The sequence below is a fragment of the Zootermopsis nevadensis genome, unplaced genomic scaffold (genome assembly GCF_977971745.1).
Source record: "Zootermopsis nevadensis isolate Lab colony 2312 unplaced genomic scaffold, Znev_1.0 Znev_ptg000017l, whole genome shotgun sequence".
Taxonomy (NCBI): domain Eukaryota; kingdom Metazoa; phylum Arthropoda; class Insecta; order Blattodea; family Termopsidae; genus Zootermopsis; species Zootermopsis nevadensis.
Genome location: NW_028259149.1, coordinates 17,886,686 through 17,901,527, shown reverse-complemented (window position 1 = coordinate 17,901,527; position 14,842 = coordinate 17,886,686). Strand labels below are relative to the sequence as shown.

Below are 14,842 nucleotides of genomic sequence, written 5' to 3'. Positions count from 1 at the left end.
AGTTTGCATCATAATTTGGCCCCCATTAATATCGTGCCACGTGACAGTTTGGGAATTTGTACTCTGGTAAAACTACAAAAATGTTCTGTGGGCTTCTCAGTGTCATGTGAGTACTGGAAGCACTTGGAAGGTACGCATTCATATTTATATTGGGTAACTAGATCTGAGAGAATTTCTCTTGTGCTATGAATTCAGATATAATTTTGTTTGGTTTTTGGTTTCATTTATGAAGAATCTTTTACAAAATAATTTGCTGGATAATATTAAAATGCATCTTCTGCCAGACTACATGGCACAACCACCCGGAAGACGGCCATCTTCAGACTCTGCCATGAAATCCTCAAATCCAACAACTTTTCAATTGTTTGTGGCAGGGGCGTGGGGAGAAGGCAACTTCCAAATTGTATGCTGTGCCTATGTATTGCACCCTTTTTTTATTTCAGTAAAACATAACAGTGCTGCCAATCATGCCTGTGTCGACTAACGTGAGAGTGCGGTCTGTGCAGTCCTCCCCTGGTGAAGAGATTGTTATCTCAGGGGTTGCCGGTTATTTTCCTCAATCAGAAAATGTCTACCAGTTAAGAGATAATCTGTTTAACAAAGTGGACATGGTGACTGAGGATGACCAACGCTGGAAATTTGGTCAGTATTCCTTATAAAGTTCACAGTTCATAATACTTAAGCTGTTTAATATCTTATTGTCAAGAACTTACATTAACCAGTAACATGGGTGTTACATGTTGACAAATCAATTTGTGGATTGATACATCAGCCTGCCTTAGTGGATTACAAAGTTCTCATGTTTTATTCCTAAATACTTGACCCTGGTCAGGATTGCATAATTCAGAAATACATCAGTGATGACCCTACTACAACTGAAATCTATGTCGGTAGCATAGTCACGTAGAATAAATTCATTGTTTGTAGGAAGTAAGTTAAATTTTATGTAAGGGCTACTATGTATCTCAAAATAGGTATGTATGAAATCTGATAATTTGTGTTTATCAGTATTTGTTTTGGAATTTTGTAAGAAAAATGGTCAAGATATTGAACTTTTAAGCACGACTGCAGAAATTCTGAAATTAAATGACTCCCATAACAGATTTTAAACATTTATGGACTTATTGACCAACTCTGGGAGGAATAAGGACCCAGAAATATGATACTAAGGTGATTAGTTAGCATTACCATTTTTCATGAAGGGAAAATATACAATAAAATGGTATAATAAGAAGGTGACTTTTTTTGGGTGTAATCTTGTAGAAGTTTACTGAAATTTTAAAAGTTAAAGTACAAATAACAGTGGAATTATCTGTAACTGCTTTCCCTTAAAGACATATGACACAGGATTTCCCTGTGATCATCCAGTATTTATAAGTATTTTTCAGCAGAAGGAGGCAGACAGCTATAGACCATGTCTCTGAGTCTGTCTACGTACCATTCACTGCACGGACTGTGCAGGCTGACAGATTTGTAAGAAATCGAAAATGATTATAAAATTTTGTTGTGTATATTATTTCCTGTGTAGAACACCATCAGCTTCCCAAGTGGGCAGGAAAGTTGCCCAATATTACGAAGTTTGATGCATCATTTTTTGGGATTAACTACAAACAGGCACACGTTTTGGACCCACTTTCTCGTTTGATGATGGAAAGGACGTATGAGGCTATTGTGGATGCAGGTCAGTGATTTTAAATATTTTATAATAATTATTGATTACATGGTGGTGTCTTAATACAAGATATATGTACTTCACACTATTACAAGCAAAATTGACTATTAACTGAATTGATGCTCACCAATTCACTTTCTGGCTGTCTGGGTAAAAAGCTTTCTTCTACTTCATAATAAACTTCCTCCATTCTTTTCTGCTGCTTGATAATGAAGCTGCGTCTGTAGCACATGACAATTCGCAAGCTTTCCTATCATTTGACTGTCAAATATTGCTGACTCTGCCTCACTTACCTGTGCTTTTATATATCAATCATTTCCAGAATGATGATTGATGTGTTTTTACAGTAACATCGACAGATTGTGTTGTTTCTCACTGTTTGTGTGTTAACTGACAAGCTTCCTGAAGGTAAACATAGTAAACTACATGGGAGGAAGAGGGGATGGTAGCCACATGACCTGAAAAATTTGGTTCTGAATGTCCCCATGCTGTTTATGATGTTCCCTTGCATGACCTTAAATTTAGATTCTGGTGCACAGTGGGTGCATGCAAAATCATAGGACTTATATTTTTTGACGAAACATTTGATTCCAGCCATTAAGTTCAATTAATTCTGTAACCATTTCTTAGAGTTTGTTGAACAATCCACATTACTTGCAAGGACTGAAAGATAATATTTGAAGAGAAGCTACTAACATTTCAAGTCAAGATCTCTGTTTTGTGTTCAGAAATATTTGCAGAAGTTGTAAGGCCTGCATATAAGGAGGAGGACAGCAGCTCAAATTTCTTGTATAAAATAAGGGAAGAATTGGAGAGGGGAGAACTGAATATTCCTGACACATGCGGGCCTCCTTTGTGATAATATTCCTGTGATATCTGTAGTGTTCAGGGATATTACAAATCTACTGCTCTCCGTACCTGGTATGTCACATTGTAGAATGACTTAGAGAATGTTTGTATTGGTAATACTGATATATTTTTCTGTTAAGGTGTCAACCCTCAACACCTAAAGGGACAGAAAGTTGGGGTGTTTGTAGGAGCGTGCTTCAGTGAGACAGAAAAATTTTGGTACTTTGAGAAGCCACATGAAAATGGACATGGCCTCACAGGTTGTATTCGAGCTATGTATGCCAACCAAATTTCCCACTGGCTAGGCATCACAGGTGAGTTTTTCTCAATTCCCAATGGCACAGTTGTAACTGTTTCACCCGTGCCCAAGAGCTTCCAATTTAGGCACATTTACAGTAATGGTTAGTGCAGCATCTCTGACTGCATGTGTGTGTGTGTGTGTGTGTGTAAAGCTTGGCCCAAAATGACATCTACAATCAGTATACAACATCGCAGTAACGTAAAACAGATAATTGCATCTCCCTTCTTGTACATTGTTACTAATTCATTATTTATAGTATTTCTTTTTTGCATTTGTATGTATTCTCTGTAGTCACTGAAGTGTTACTGAACATGCGCCGCCAGAACCAACCAGACCACTATCTCAGCCCTTTTCAGGGCCCTGATCCATACTATCAAACTCACCTTTCTCTCTCTACTTTCTCTCCCTCTCCCACTCTCGCCCACGTGCTACCATTGGTCCACTCCCATACCTGCTACCATTGGCTCGGGGCAGGCTACACCTTTCACTTCCCGGCCTATAAATCCAGCTCCTCACACCCTATTGGCATATTCATCGCCCTGATGACGGAGGAAGTATGACCTCTGAAACGTTGGTTAACATCGACCAGACTACACAGCGCAATAACCCAGAAGACGGATATCTTCATGAACAATTAAGGTCGACACATGTATTGGATCTTAATAAATATTGAGTCTATAATAATGTGGGTTTGTAGACAGACTGTCAAACTAACGAAGTCTGTTGTCTGTAAGATATTGCACATTCTATTGCAGGACCGAGTTATGCAGTGGATTCAGCATGTTCATCAAGTTCATATGCGTTTGAGCAGGCATATAGAGCAATTCTTGATGGATCTTGTGACTCTGCTATTGTGGCCAGTGCCCAACTTTGTCTTCATCCGTACCTGTCTCTTTACTTTTTTCAACTCGGTGTGTTGAACCATCAAGGCAGGTGCAAAGTCTTTGATAATGATGGTAAGCATAGCTCAGCCATGATATTCTGTATTTTGTTATTCTCTGGCAACAGGTCATATGGTGTCTAGTGTAATGGAACTTCTCACCATTTTGTCTTTCATACGTGACCCCATCAAACCAGTCATTGTATTCAACACTTTTTAGCACTTTAAGTGCAACAGGGAACTTTTTATCATTACTGCATCGCTCAATGAGTAAGGAAATTTACATCTGAGGAGGTGTTGAAAGTTACAATTGTGCGGCCATGATTCTTGCTTTGTAGTTACGAGGTCTAGTGTTTGAATCTCAGCTCAGAGGCCAACTGTCCTGAGTAATGGAGCTATAACTTGGGAGAGGAGGCTATCTCTGACCCATATGAAATGTTATTGTTTTGTGTGTAAAACTCATCCCTACATTTATACCAGACTTATAATTTACATCTTCATGTCTGTGACTAGTCAATCAGTAATTAATCCTTATTTACAATAGCTGAAGCAGTCATTTAAAATGAGTTCAGACTGCAAGATTGTCTCTGCAGTGTTCTTAAAGTAAATAACCTCTTGACTTCCTGCTTTCCCATTTATACAGCTGATGGCTATGCACGGAGTGAGGCTGCTTGTGTGATGTTTCTGCAGAAGACTCGCGATGCAAAACGTATATATGCCACAGTGGTGCATGCAAAGAATAACAGCGATGGCTTTACGGATGAGGGTATCTTACACCCCTCCAGACATGCGCAGAAATTGTTGCTAGAACAGTGTTACCAGGAGTGTGGCATTGATCCCAGTGCAGTAAAATACATTGAAGCACATGGAACTGGAACCAGAGTATGTATTTTCAAGTTTTATTTTCCTGCACACAGTCAGAAATTAAGTGCTGATAAAATTAACATCTTTTTGGCCTTGGTTAGAGTGTCAGATGGTTACAACTTTGTTTTGGCATAGATTTGGGTAAGGGAGGGAATACTGAAACATCACTTTGGCATTTGCTGTCTACCTATTTCTGGTAGTATTGTTTTATGCTTGGGGGTTCTATCTTAAGTCTATGATACTGATGTGTCAACACAAGGATATGCCATTTCAGTAGTAAGTAGAATTTCTTATTATTCACTTTTGACTGGAAGAATTCTTCTAATATTATGATAAAATATTACAATAGTTTTATTTTAAAAATGATGAAATTTAGACTGAAAACTTCGCATGTTTCATTTTACCTTATTGTTCAGGGTATACTAAGTCAGCATATTGTTATAACAGATCAGATATTTAAAATAATATGAATTTGTTGGAACGTGACACAGTAATTTTTCGTCTTGTAAGTCAAAAGCTCCTACCAATTTCAGGCAGGAGATCTTGAAGAACTGAATGGAATAGCCCAAGTTTTCTGTAAAGATAGAAAGACCCCACTCCTTATAGGATCAGTCAAGTCCAACCTGGGGCATTCAGAAGCTGCATCAGGTCTTTGTGGTATCTCCAAAGTGATCATTGCCATGGAGACTGGCTTGATCCCCCCAAATTTGAACTACAACAACCCTCGAGCAGGTGTACAGGCACTTGTGAATGGGCAAATGAAGGTGAGTGTTCATGTCATAGCAGGACAACTTGAAAACCTCTCTCTTTGTGCCATCATATGCAGAATGAATTCATACTGTCACAAATCCATTTAATCATCTTAGTTTTATAGATGGATAACAAATGTGCTGTGTTTATGCCTCACAGATCTGTTTTGCCTTGTAGGCAGACGTCTGTAAACTTGAATTCTTGTTGTAATCTCAAGTGAAATCTGATTACTGAAATTTCATTATGTGTGTATACTTACTTTTATCAAAACTTATAGGTTGTTACTTGGAAAATAACTTGCCACACAATGCCTGGTAGCGATTGTTACACTTTTAGTTTCGTATCAGTAGTCATGTTTTGTCCTATTATCTTGATGGGAAAAATGAGGTCATAAGTGCGTGAACGTAGAAAATGTGCATTTCTTTACCTCAATTGAGATGCAGAAGCTAAGAAGATTCATTCACCATAACCAAACAAAAATGTGTCTTGTTTCAGGTGGTGACAGAGACAGTGCCTTGGACTGGCGAGCTTACAGGAGTCAGCTCATTTGGATTTGGAGGAGCAAACACTCACATTATATTACGGCGGAATCAGAAGAATAAAATAAATGGTGGGGCTCCTACTGACTCTGTTCCTCGACTTGTTGTAGCATCTGGGCGCACAGAAGAGGCAGTTGATGTCATCCTCAAAGATGTAATTAGGAATACCCAGAAGAGTTGATTTAACATTTAACAAAGCTAAATCTTTGAATTTCAAACATTGTGTGACAGAGCTCCTCCATTTGTATTCTTTCTTGGGTTATTTAAAACTGAGCGGCTTGTCGCTGTGGTAATGCTGTGGGCTTTTGTTCGGCAGATACCCAGTTTCAATACCGCGGCTCTCTTTGCTCAGTCTGATGTGGCTTTACTCAGTTAGGTTAGGTTAGGTTAGTTTTCTTTGAATAGGCCATGGCTGTATCCTTCCAAATTTTGGTCTTTAGATCATTTAGGTTTTAACCTCAGCAGCTGAAAAAAAAATTGTTAAGTAACTTAACAGTTAAGTATTCTGACTGCATTGCTCACAGTAGGAATTTAAGTTTGGTGATTAATTCCAATTCCAATTTAATTATTTTAGGTTATGTTAGCAATATCAAGTAACTTTTGTTTTTCTTATCTGTGTGTCTTACTAAGCATAAATAAAAACAACAGTGTTATAAATTGTTTTCTGGTATTAACGAGTATTAATTATGTTAAATTAACCACTGTCATATGTGAACAGGTTATTTGAATTTGAGTAGAATGGACCTACAGCTAGGCTGCAACTCTGGGTTTAAAAATTGAAATGCACGGCCTGGCCAGGCGGACTGTTCTTCAGGTGCAATGCACAGTCACTATGTGGTAATGTGTTTCAATTGTCCTTGTGTAATAAAATTCAGCAGCGTTCTCACCCAAGGTTTTCTATTCTGGCTCATAAATATAAGGGGATTTGTGCAGGCCTGCTACATCGTCATAAACAGGATGCTGTGTGATTATGTGGCCAGTTGAAATTCTGAAGTTGGTGCTTTATTTTGTTTTGTCATATGTGTGTACAGTTTGAAAGCCGGCCAGTTGATGCAGAATTTGTGCACCTGATGCATGATATACAGTCGACAGAAATTATTGGCCACAAATACCGAGGGTACACTCTTCTGACACAGGATGGTAGGGAGCTGCGGAGTATTAATGTAAGTAATCCGATAATGTGGCATTGGATGTTCCAGTTTGTTCCTCTGACAAAATGTTATTTTAGGAAGAATGCCAGAAATTGTAAGTTGCATCACAAATTTTTCTTTCATATTATATTTTACTTAATGTGATTCATCAGTTGAAGTTTTAATGAATTTGTAAACCAAGGAATTTATTAGTACCTAATTTTTCTAGAGTTATTTTGTTATCATTTAATGATAAGTGTGAATAATGCAGTGGTTGTATCTTGCAGTGCACCAAATTGATGTGTTAACACAGTTAAGAGGTTAAAGTGGTCTGTTGTTTACTTTGTAAATGAGATTATTAAATATGCACATAAAATAATAATTTATGTGGTGTTATTGTCAGCATTAAGTACAATTTTTAGATAAATATTATTTTTGCCCTCCTATAGTCAGAACGGAGGCATTTCTGATAATCAGTAACATTCATAACACATAACCTCGTACACTGCTTTGTTCTCAGTTTTATCCAGGAAGCAAACGGCCAGTCTGGTTCGTGTTCACTGGCATAGGTTCGCAATGGCCACGTATGGGGAAATCCCTCCTCAAACTGCCTGTTTTTGCAGCGGCCATTGAGAAGTGCCAGCTAACTCTCAAGCCTTACGGTGTGGATGTTCTCAATATCATCACATCTGATGATCCTAGAATCTACAATAACATCCTCAATTGCTTCGTGGGCATCGCAGCCTGCCAGGTGAACAACATGGCAGCAATTTTAAATTTTTTCTTGAGAAAAATCTTTATGAATCACATATATCTGTATCACAATCTTATACAGAAGTCAGTCACATAAAGTGTTGGGTTGATCATGGTTAACTTTTTCTAATGGGTCCTGTAATTTTAATTTGCATTGTCTAGATTCCTGATTAAAATATTGTCCTTTCTCTAACCTGAACTAGTACATTCTATTATTCTTTGTAGCTGTGAATGTGAAACCATTCCTCTAAGCACTAAAGTGCAAAAGAAGTTCTGAAAAACAAGATTACTTCTGACACAGGTCAATTTGCTGTATTGATATACTATAGAATTTATTACATAAAATAGGCTTTGCTTAAGACTTTATACTTCTTGTAAATATTCGGTGCATAAAGTGTTCACTTTGTGGCATCCTGCCAGGAAATAGGAAATTGATCAGTGGGAATATATTGGATTTGTCATTAATTAGAGTAAATTACAGTTTATTTTAAGAATAGTATGGGTTGAGACTGAGCGCTTTCACTAGTCTGCGTTACTAATTTTGAAACTAACTAGATATTGAACCCCATCTGTCTGATGTAGATAGGACTGGTGGACATCATGAGAGCAGTGGGCATTGAGCCTAATGGCATTGTGGGTCACTCAGTGGGGGAGCTGGGCTGCGCTTACATGGACGGCTGCTTCACGGCAGAGCAGATGGTGCTGGCGGCATATTACTGTGGCCTTGCATTCCTAGAAACAGATCCCATCGAGGGCATGATGGCTGTAGTCGGTAAGTCTTCTGGTTTGAGACATGATTACAAGTAGCTCTGCGTGTAAGTCAGCTGTAATGACTGCAGTCAGGAATAAGAGATTTAAATGTTTTGAGAGCGCAGGTACTGAGTGGTCTAACCAGGCGTCTTAATGGTTTTTCTAATTTCCTCTAGTGAAGGCTTGAATATCACCACAAAATGGTCAATTACCAATTCATCCCATGTATTTTTAAATTCAGCATCTGTTATCATTCTTCATTTGACTATGCACTGTTTAAGTTTTATCAGATGGTAATAGGGGATGGTAACAGTTGTTCCGATCACATGTATACAGTAACTCAAGGGTAATAAATATTAAACAAGAAATAATAATAAAAGTGTATGACTTTTGATTTTGATATAGAACTCATTCTAGTATACCAGTATTCTCTAATAAACTTTGTATATGAATCCATATATGAAGGGTAGTTGGTTGCGTTTCATCCAGTAAGTTTCCTCCTACCAATCAAACGTTTGTCCATGAAAGTAGCCCACTTGATTCTTATTAAGTGTTTTCTCTCACAGGTCTGGGAGCTGAGGAGACCAAGAAATTCTGTCCACCTGATGTTGACGTGTCGTGCCACTATGGACGTAACATCTGCATGGTGTCAGGACCAGCCAAGTCCATGCTGGAGTTTATAAAGTCACTGCAGCTTCAAGGCATATCCACTACACAGGTGAACTGTGCCAACATCGCTCAACACAGCAAGCACATGTCCTCAGCTGGACCTCTCCTGCTCAAGTATCTGAAGAAGGTAAATTGTGTTGACTGCTCAGGGAATGTAATTATGAAACTGTGGGATTGAACTGATTCTTTGGTACATCACAGGTGTCATTTGAAGAAATTTTTAGTGGAATGTACTGGCTCTCAGGATGGTATAGTTTTAAGAATCTTCAAGAAGAGAGTTGGCTAGTTAGTTATTTATAGTAAATTACTGGATATATTTTGTTGAGAAAAGTGTTCATTTGTGGGCCTGTGTGAATGGAGTTGTGATCCTTCAGGTTCTACAAAACAAGTTCATGAGCTGCGTAACTCTCAGCTTCTTGATTAACGCCATTCACTATTATTAGATAAATAGATTGAAATATTTATGTCATTAATTTGCTTGATTGTGTCTTGGTAATTTATTTAGAAACTTGTTAACACATCTATTTACTTCAGTAATTATATTTCTAATATGGTAGATTCTGTCAATAATGTTCGTGTGTGTAGCTGATCCCGCATCCAAAGATTCGATCTTCTCGCTGGGTGAGTTCCTCAGTGCCAGAGAATGAATGGAACTCTCCGTCAGCAACTCACTCATCAGCCGAGTACCACACGAACAACCTGCTTAGCGCAGTGCTTTTCGAAGAGGTATCTCGACACATCCCACGTAACGCCATCGCCATCGAAATTGCTCCACATGGTCTCCTGCAGGCCATCTTGAGAAGTTCCCTCAACAAAGGCATCACCAACATTGCCATTACACAGCAAGGCCACCCTGACTGCACCGAGGTCCTCCTCACTGCTCTCGGCAAGTGCGTATCTTCTTATGTTTGGGAATGAAATTTCTGATTGGATATGGAATATTGTTGTTTAACTGAGTTTTCAGTATTCAATAGCTTTTACTGGAAAAATGGATTGGAAAATTAAACATTTTAATGACCCTACTTTAGCTGTTTTTAAGCAAAATTTAGGCTGATGACATCATGGAGCAAGTCTTCTTAAATTTGGCATGAAATTAGATCATGAACATAACAATAAATTCTGTATGAAAAACTGTTTGTAAGTCACCAACAATGAAAATGATGATTGTGCACATTAATGAGGTTATGTTGACAAAATTATCATAGACAGTCTGTAGTTAATGTGTTTTCCCAATGATTATAATTGGAGGCAGTAATATTTGTGTTTTGCTTAAGATTTGGTAAGATTCATTTGTAAGATGATCTGCACTGAAGACCTGTTTGCTATCCAATGCAAATTTTAGCAACAGAAACTGAATTGGGCATTGAATATCTTATCTCCTTGGATTCCATTCTGTGTGTCTGCTGTTTCACTGCACCGTTCTAGTCACGATACGTCGCTTGTGCTTGATATCATAAGAAAATAGTGATTTCGCTGTGGTTTCTTCAAAATGAAACATAAGTTTATTCTGTTCACTGTTACAGTTGATCATTTATTTCATTAATGTTCTGTTTGTTCGCATATCACAATCTTGATTTTGGATGCCAGACTTGACACTTTGTGTAACTTTTATCTTCTTATGACTCTGCTGCTCTCACGGTCTTCATCACTGTCAGCAGCTCCACAAAATGGCTTGCTGTTTGCTTTGCAGGCTGTATGAGCTGGGTTTGCAACCACAGCTGGCAAACTTGTATCCACCAGTACAATACCCAGTAAGCAGGGGGACCCCAATGATTTCACCGTTGGTCCGGTGGGACCACTCAGAGGACTGGTACATCATGTACTTTACAACACAGGTAACTCCACTTCTAGACTGTCAGTAAAGATGAATGTTCTCTGCAAAAATGTATACACAGGAGAATATGAAATGTTGCCACATCAGACTTTGAAACAATGCAGTATTCTCTCTATATATGGGGAAAAAAGATGGTCTGTAGGTGATGTCAGAATTCTAGTCTCAAAACGTTAATGAACATTTGCATAACTCACACCCTGGACTTGACTGCACAACTTTAACTGCAATCCAGAAACAAAACCTGTTATAAGTGTTTTTAGTTTGATTAATCATGTGCCAGGTAGTTTGCTCATATTGATGATGCTCTTTTGGGTTCATCTCACGTAGTTTCTACATGTCTGTACCACTGAGGTGAAGTCTCAGAAGAAAGGTATTACACTCACATTCCGCTAAATGTTGCCATCTGTATAGAGGCATTAGCTCAATTTATAAATGAATAACTAAGTAACTTAGAATACATCTGTGAACAAATTTTTGCTACTATTTGGCTACTACAAATTTCAGGCACATGGAAGTTCTTAGAAACATTGCCAAAGGTTCCCCATGTGACCATGTTTATAACTCAAAACATGTATGATCTGATAACATTCCTATGATCTGTGTGAAATCCATTTTTCATTTGCTAGACTTGAATTTTGTTAAAAAGTACCTAAATACATATTTTACTTTGTTGCTCTGTTATTGTTTTATGTTCAGCGCTGTTTATGCCAGTGAACATGTAGAGTCCATAAAAATAAGATAATGTTTTGACTGAGTAATTATTTTTCTCTGAAGGGACTGTGCTCCATGGAGTTGGTTACGGCTTTATGTACTTGCTGCGTATTATAATTGTGTTACAGCCCACAGTGAAATCCGGTGAATACTCCATGGTCATCAGCTTCCAGGATGAATCAGTGGAATATTTATATGGACATGTTATCGATGGTAGAAACTTATTTCCTGCCACAGGCTACCTTGTGAGTTTTATTACAATTTGTATTGTTAATCTATGTCCTGTTTACATGATTTATTAATACAATTTCATATTTTTCCTACTGCATAGTAGCTAAATATGCAAACCGTTAAAGATGATTTCTAACAGTGACTGAGATATATCATTTGCTATAAGATTTTCAAAATAGTTTGTTTGAACTTTTATATGTGACTGTTTATATAATTACTTGTGTGCTTATGTAATTATGGTTAACAGAAAGAAAAATTCACAGAATTTTCTAATAACAGATGATTTCAGCAGCAACGAGTAGTGTGCAGATATTATTTTTCTGTACAATAGCAATGTTTCACTCAGTGTTCTTGTGAGTTACCAATAATTAAGACTGACTATTGTAGCAGTGGAAACAAATTAGTTCTAAATTGTCTTTAATTATTTTGATGCAGTTTATCTAACACAATTAAAGATCCTGGTGTTGCATTGGATCATTTAAGACACAGATATTGGACTCACTGCCAAAGAGTAATAGTTTCAGCAGCTTCAAATGCATTCTAACATTCAGTTGTTATATTTACAGATCTGCTGTAGGCATTACTAACGAAGAAAGCAGATATAACACTGAAAAATGACTTAAAATAATCTCACTTGTATTTCATTGAATATATATTTTGTTAAAATTGCATGAATTAGTTTATTTTATGTAGATCTCTATTTTATGTCATGAGTCAGTATATTTTTCTGTAGTAAGCCAGGCTGGTTACGGACTGGATGACCGAAGTTCGATCCCTGATGGGGGCAGAGGATTTTTCCTCTATCCTCTGCCTCCAGACTGGGCTCTGGGGCCCACCCTGCCTCCTATCAAATGGGTACCAGTGTCCTTTCCTGGGGGTAAAGCTCAGCTGGAGCATGATGCTAACCACTCGCCCCCACCTAGTGCCAGGGATAAGAATGAGTAGGAGCTGTACCACCTGATTCCCCCTCCCCACCGCACACATGGCGTATAGTGGGACAGCTTTGCTTTTTATATAGTTTAAATAATTTTGATGTATTTACGCTCTGTGCTTCAGTGGCACCACTAATTTAATGAGCATTTTACGCAGGAACTTGTGTGGAAGTCTGTTGGGCTGATGACTGGACAGGTTCATACAACTGTGTGTGTGGTATTCGAGGACGTTCGGTTTCACAGGGCTACAAACATACCGAAGGAAGGTTAGTATAACAGTAGCGCCCATCATTATTTTTAGTCCGTGTGGCTGATATGAATGGTTGATGCTTACATTTCTTACTCTCATTTCAATGCGTGTAAACTCTTCTAGTCCTCCTGTAAGGCAGCAGAACCTGAACAGCAAAGGCCAAATGTAAGCCCAGAATGAAGATGGCTGTCTTCTGAGTTATATCACTCTGTAGTCTGTGTAGAAGATTACCAATATTTCAGAGGTTCCCTTCACAGCGGTGGCCTCTGAAACTGTAAACTTCTAATTAACTACACAGTGCACTAACCCAGTAAATAGCCATCTTTGTACTTCCTGCAACAGAAATCTTAAATCCTAATAAGCCCAAGTTCACAACTGAAAATCATGAGATCATGTGTAACAGATCTTTTCTACATAAATCTATCATTTTATTTGTGTTGTGTTGTGCTTTAGGAAATCGGTATACCTCCACTCTAGCAAGAAACATTCTTGCACGTCTTGTCATGACACATTCCAGTTCTTACTTCAGAAAAGTGTTTTACATGATTAACCTACTGCAAAATGTCCTCAATGTTAAAATTTAATTGTTTTTTCACAGGAAACTTAGAGTTTATTGTCATGATCCAGAAAGCAAGTGGGAAATTTGAGATAGTGGAAGGTAACACTTCAGTTGTGAGTGGTTTGGTGAGATTGCCTGCCAATGCCTCTCTTGAAATGGTATCACTGGAGCCCCTCAAGCCTTTCATTAATGATGAGTTGCTTGAACTTTCATCACGAGATATCTACAAGGAATTGCATCTGTCTGGATATAACTACCAAGGACTCTTCCGTGGCCTCGTTTATGCAGACAACTATGGTGGGTATCACTATGAATTACAGGAGAAGTTTTAATGTACCTGATGTCCTGTGTTTTGTATTTGTGTTAATTAGTAGTCGGTACTTCTTAGATACTCATGTTTCTGTAATCCTTGAGAAATGGACTCATGTTCTTGTGACATTTCTTATCAGAAATAACTGCAGAAATATTAACTTGAAGCATATACATAAATTTATCAGACATGCTGTGTGAGACACGAAGATTTCTTGTTCACTTTAGGTCGAACAGGAAAGGTTGCCTGGAAGGAAAACTGGGTGGCATTCATGGACAGCTTGCTGCAAATGAAAATCATTCAGGAAGACTCAAGAGGTCTCTTTGTTCCAACCTACATCCAGAAGCTCACAATAGATGCCAAACGACACGGGGCTGATGTCCAGGAACTATACATTAAGAATGGAGATGTTGGTAAGTTGGTTGGTTCTTATGTATACTCTACTATTCCATGTATGTGAAGAATACCCCATGGCTACAGTCTGTCCATCTGTCAGCGTTCATGCCAAATCTGTGTTCTGCTATAAAATAATGCGAGAACATCTTAATTATTTTCATGAACATTGATAAGAACATTGTGAGACTGAATGTCATTTCAAACTCATATTTTCTTTAATTTCCTGCAATTTTTAATACCAATTTTGTTTATGCCGAGACTTGTGACATAATTATGTCATTACCGAAGATCCTCTGATGTCATCAGCTGTGATGTTCATCTGTATGCAAGTAACAGTTTGAAAATTATTGGCCTGACAGCACCTTACCCTTTCAACCTGAAGGTCAGGGAATATGGTCTACTGTAGCGTATAGACACACTGGCGTAGAATGGTGTTGCTGCGGCTGCCACTACTGCCTGACC

General features: G+C 38.1%; 1 protein-coding gene across 1 annotated transcript in view; it reads left to right on the top strand.

Annotated features, from left to right (window-relative positions):
- The first annotated feature begins 34 nt into the window (after positions 1-34).
- The window catches only part of LOC110834633 (fatty acid synthase-like), a 30,936-nt gene continuing 16,128 nt past the window's right edge, over positions 35-14,842 (top strand). Inside the window, exons 1-18 of the mRNA XM_087350886.1 lie at positions 35-130; positions 444-642; positions 1,529-1,681; positions 2,662-2,835; positions 3,578-3,778; positions 4,346-4,584; positions 5,100-5,330; positions 5,812-6,009; positions 6,887-7,018; positions 7,506-7,736; positions 8,321-8,510; positions 9,055-9,284; positions 9,743-10,047; positions 10,848-10,992; positions 11,831-11,947; positions 13,023-13,131; positions 13,714-13,971; positions 14,212-14,397. Of these exons, the coding sequence (XP_087207012.1) occupies positions 468-642; positions 1,529-1,681; positions 2,662-2,835; positions 3,578-3,778; positions 4,346-4,584; positions 5,100-5,330; positions 5,812-6,009; positions 6,887-7,018; positions 7,506-7,736; positions 8,321-8,510; positions 9,055-9,284; positions 9,743-10,047; positions 10,848-10,992; positions 11,831-11,947; positions 13,023-13,131; positions 13,714-13,971; positions 14,212-14,397 (3,274 nt within the window). The 5' untranslated portion in view covers positions 35-130; positions 444-467. The remainder of the gene's footprint in view (positions 131-443; positions 643-1,528; positions 1,682-2,661; positions 2,836-3,577; positions 3,779-4,345; positions 4,585-5,099; positions 5,331-5,811; positions 6,010-6,886; positions 7,019-7,505; positions 7,737-8,320; positions 8,511-9,054; positions 9,285-9,742; positions 10,048-10,847; positions 10,993-11,830; positions 11,948-13,022; positions 13,132-13,713; positions 13,972-14,211; positions 14,398-14,842) is intronic.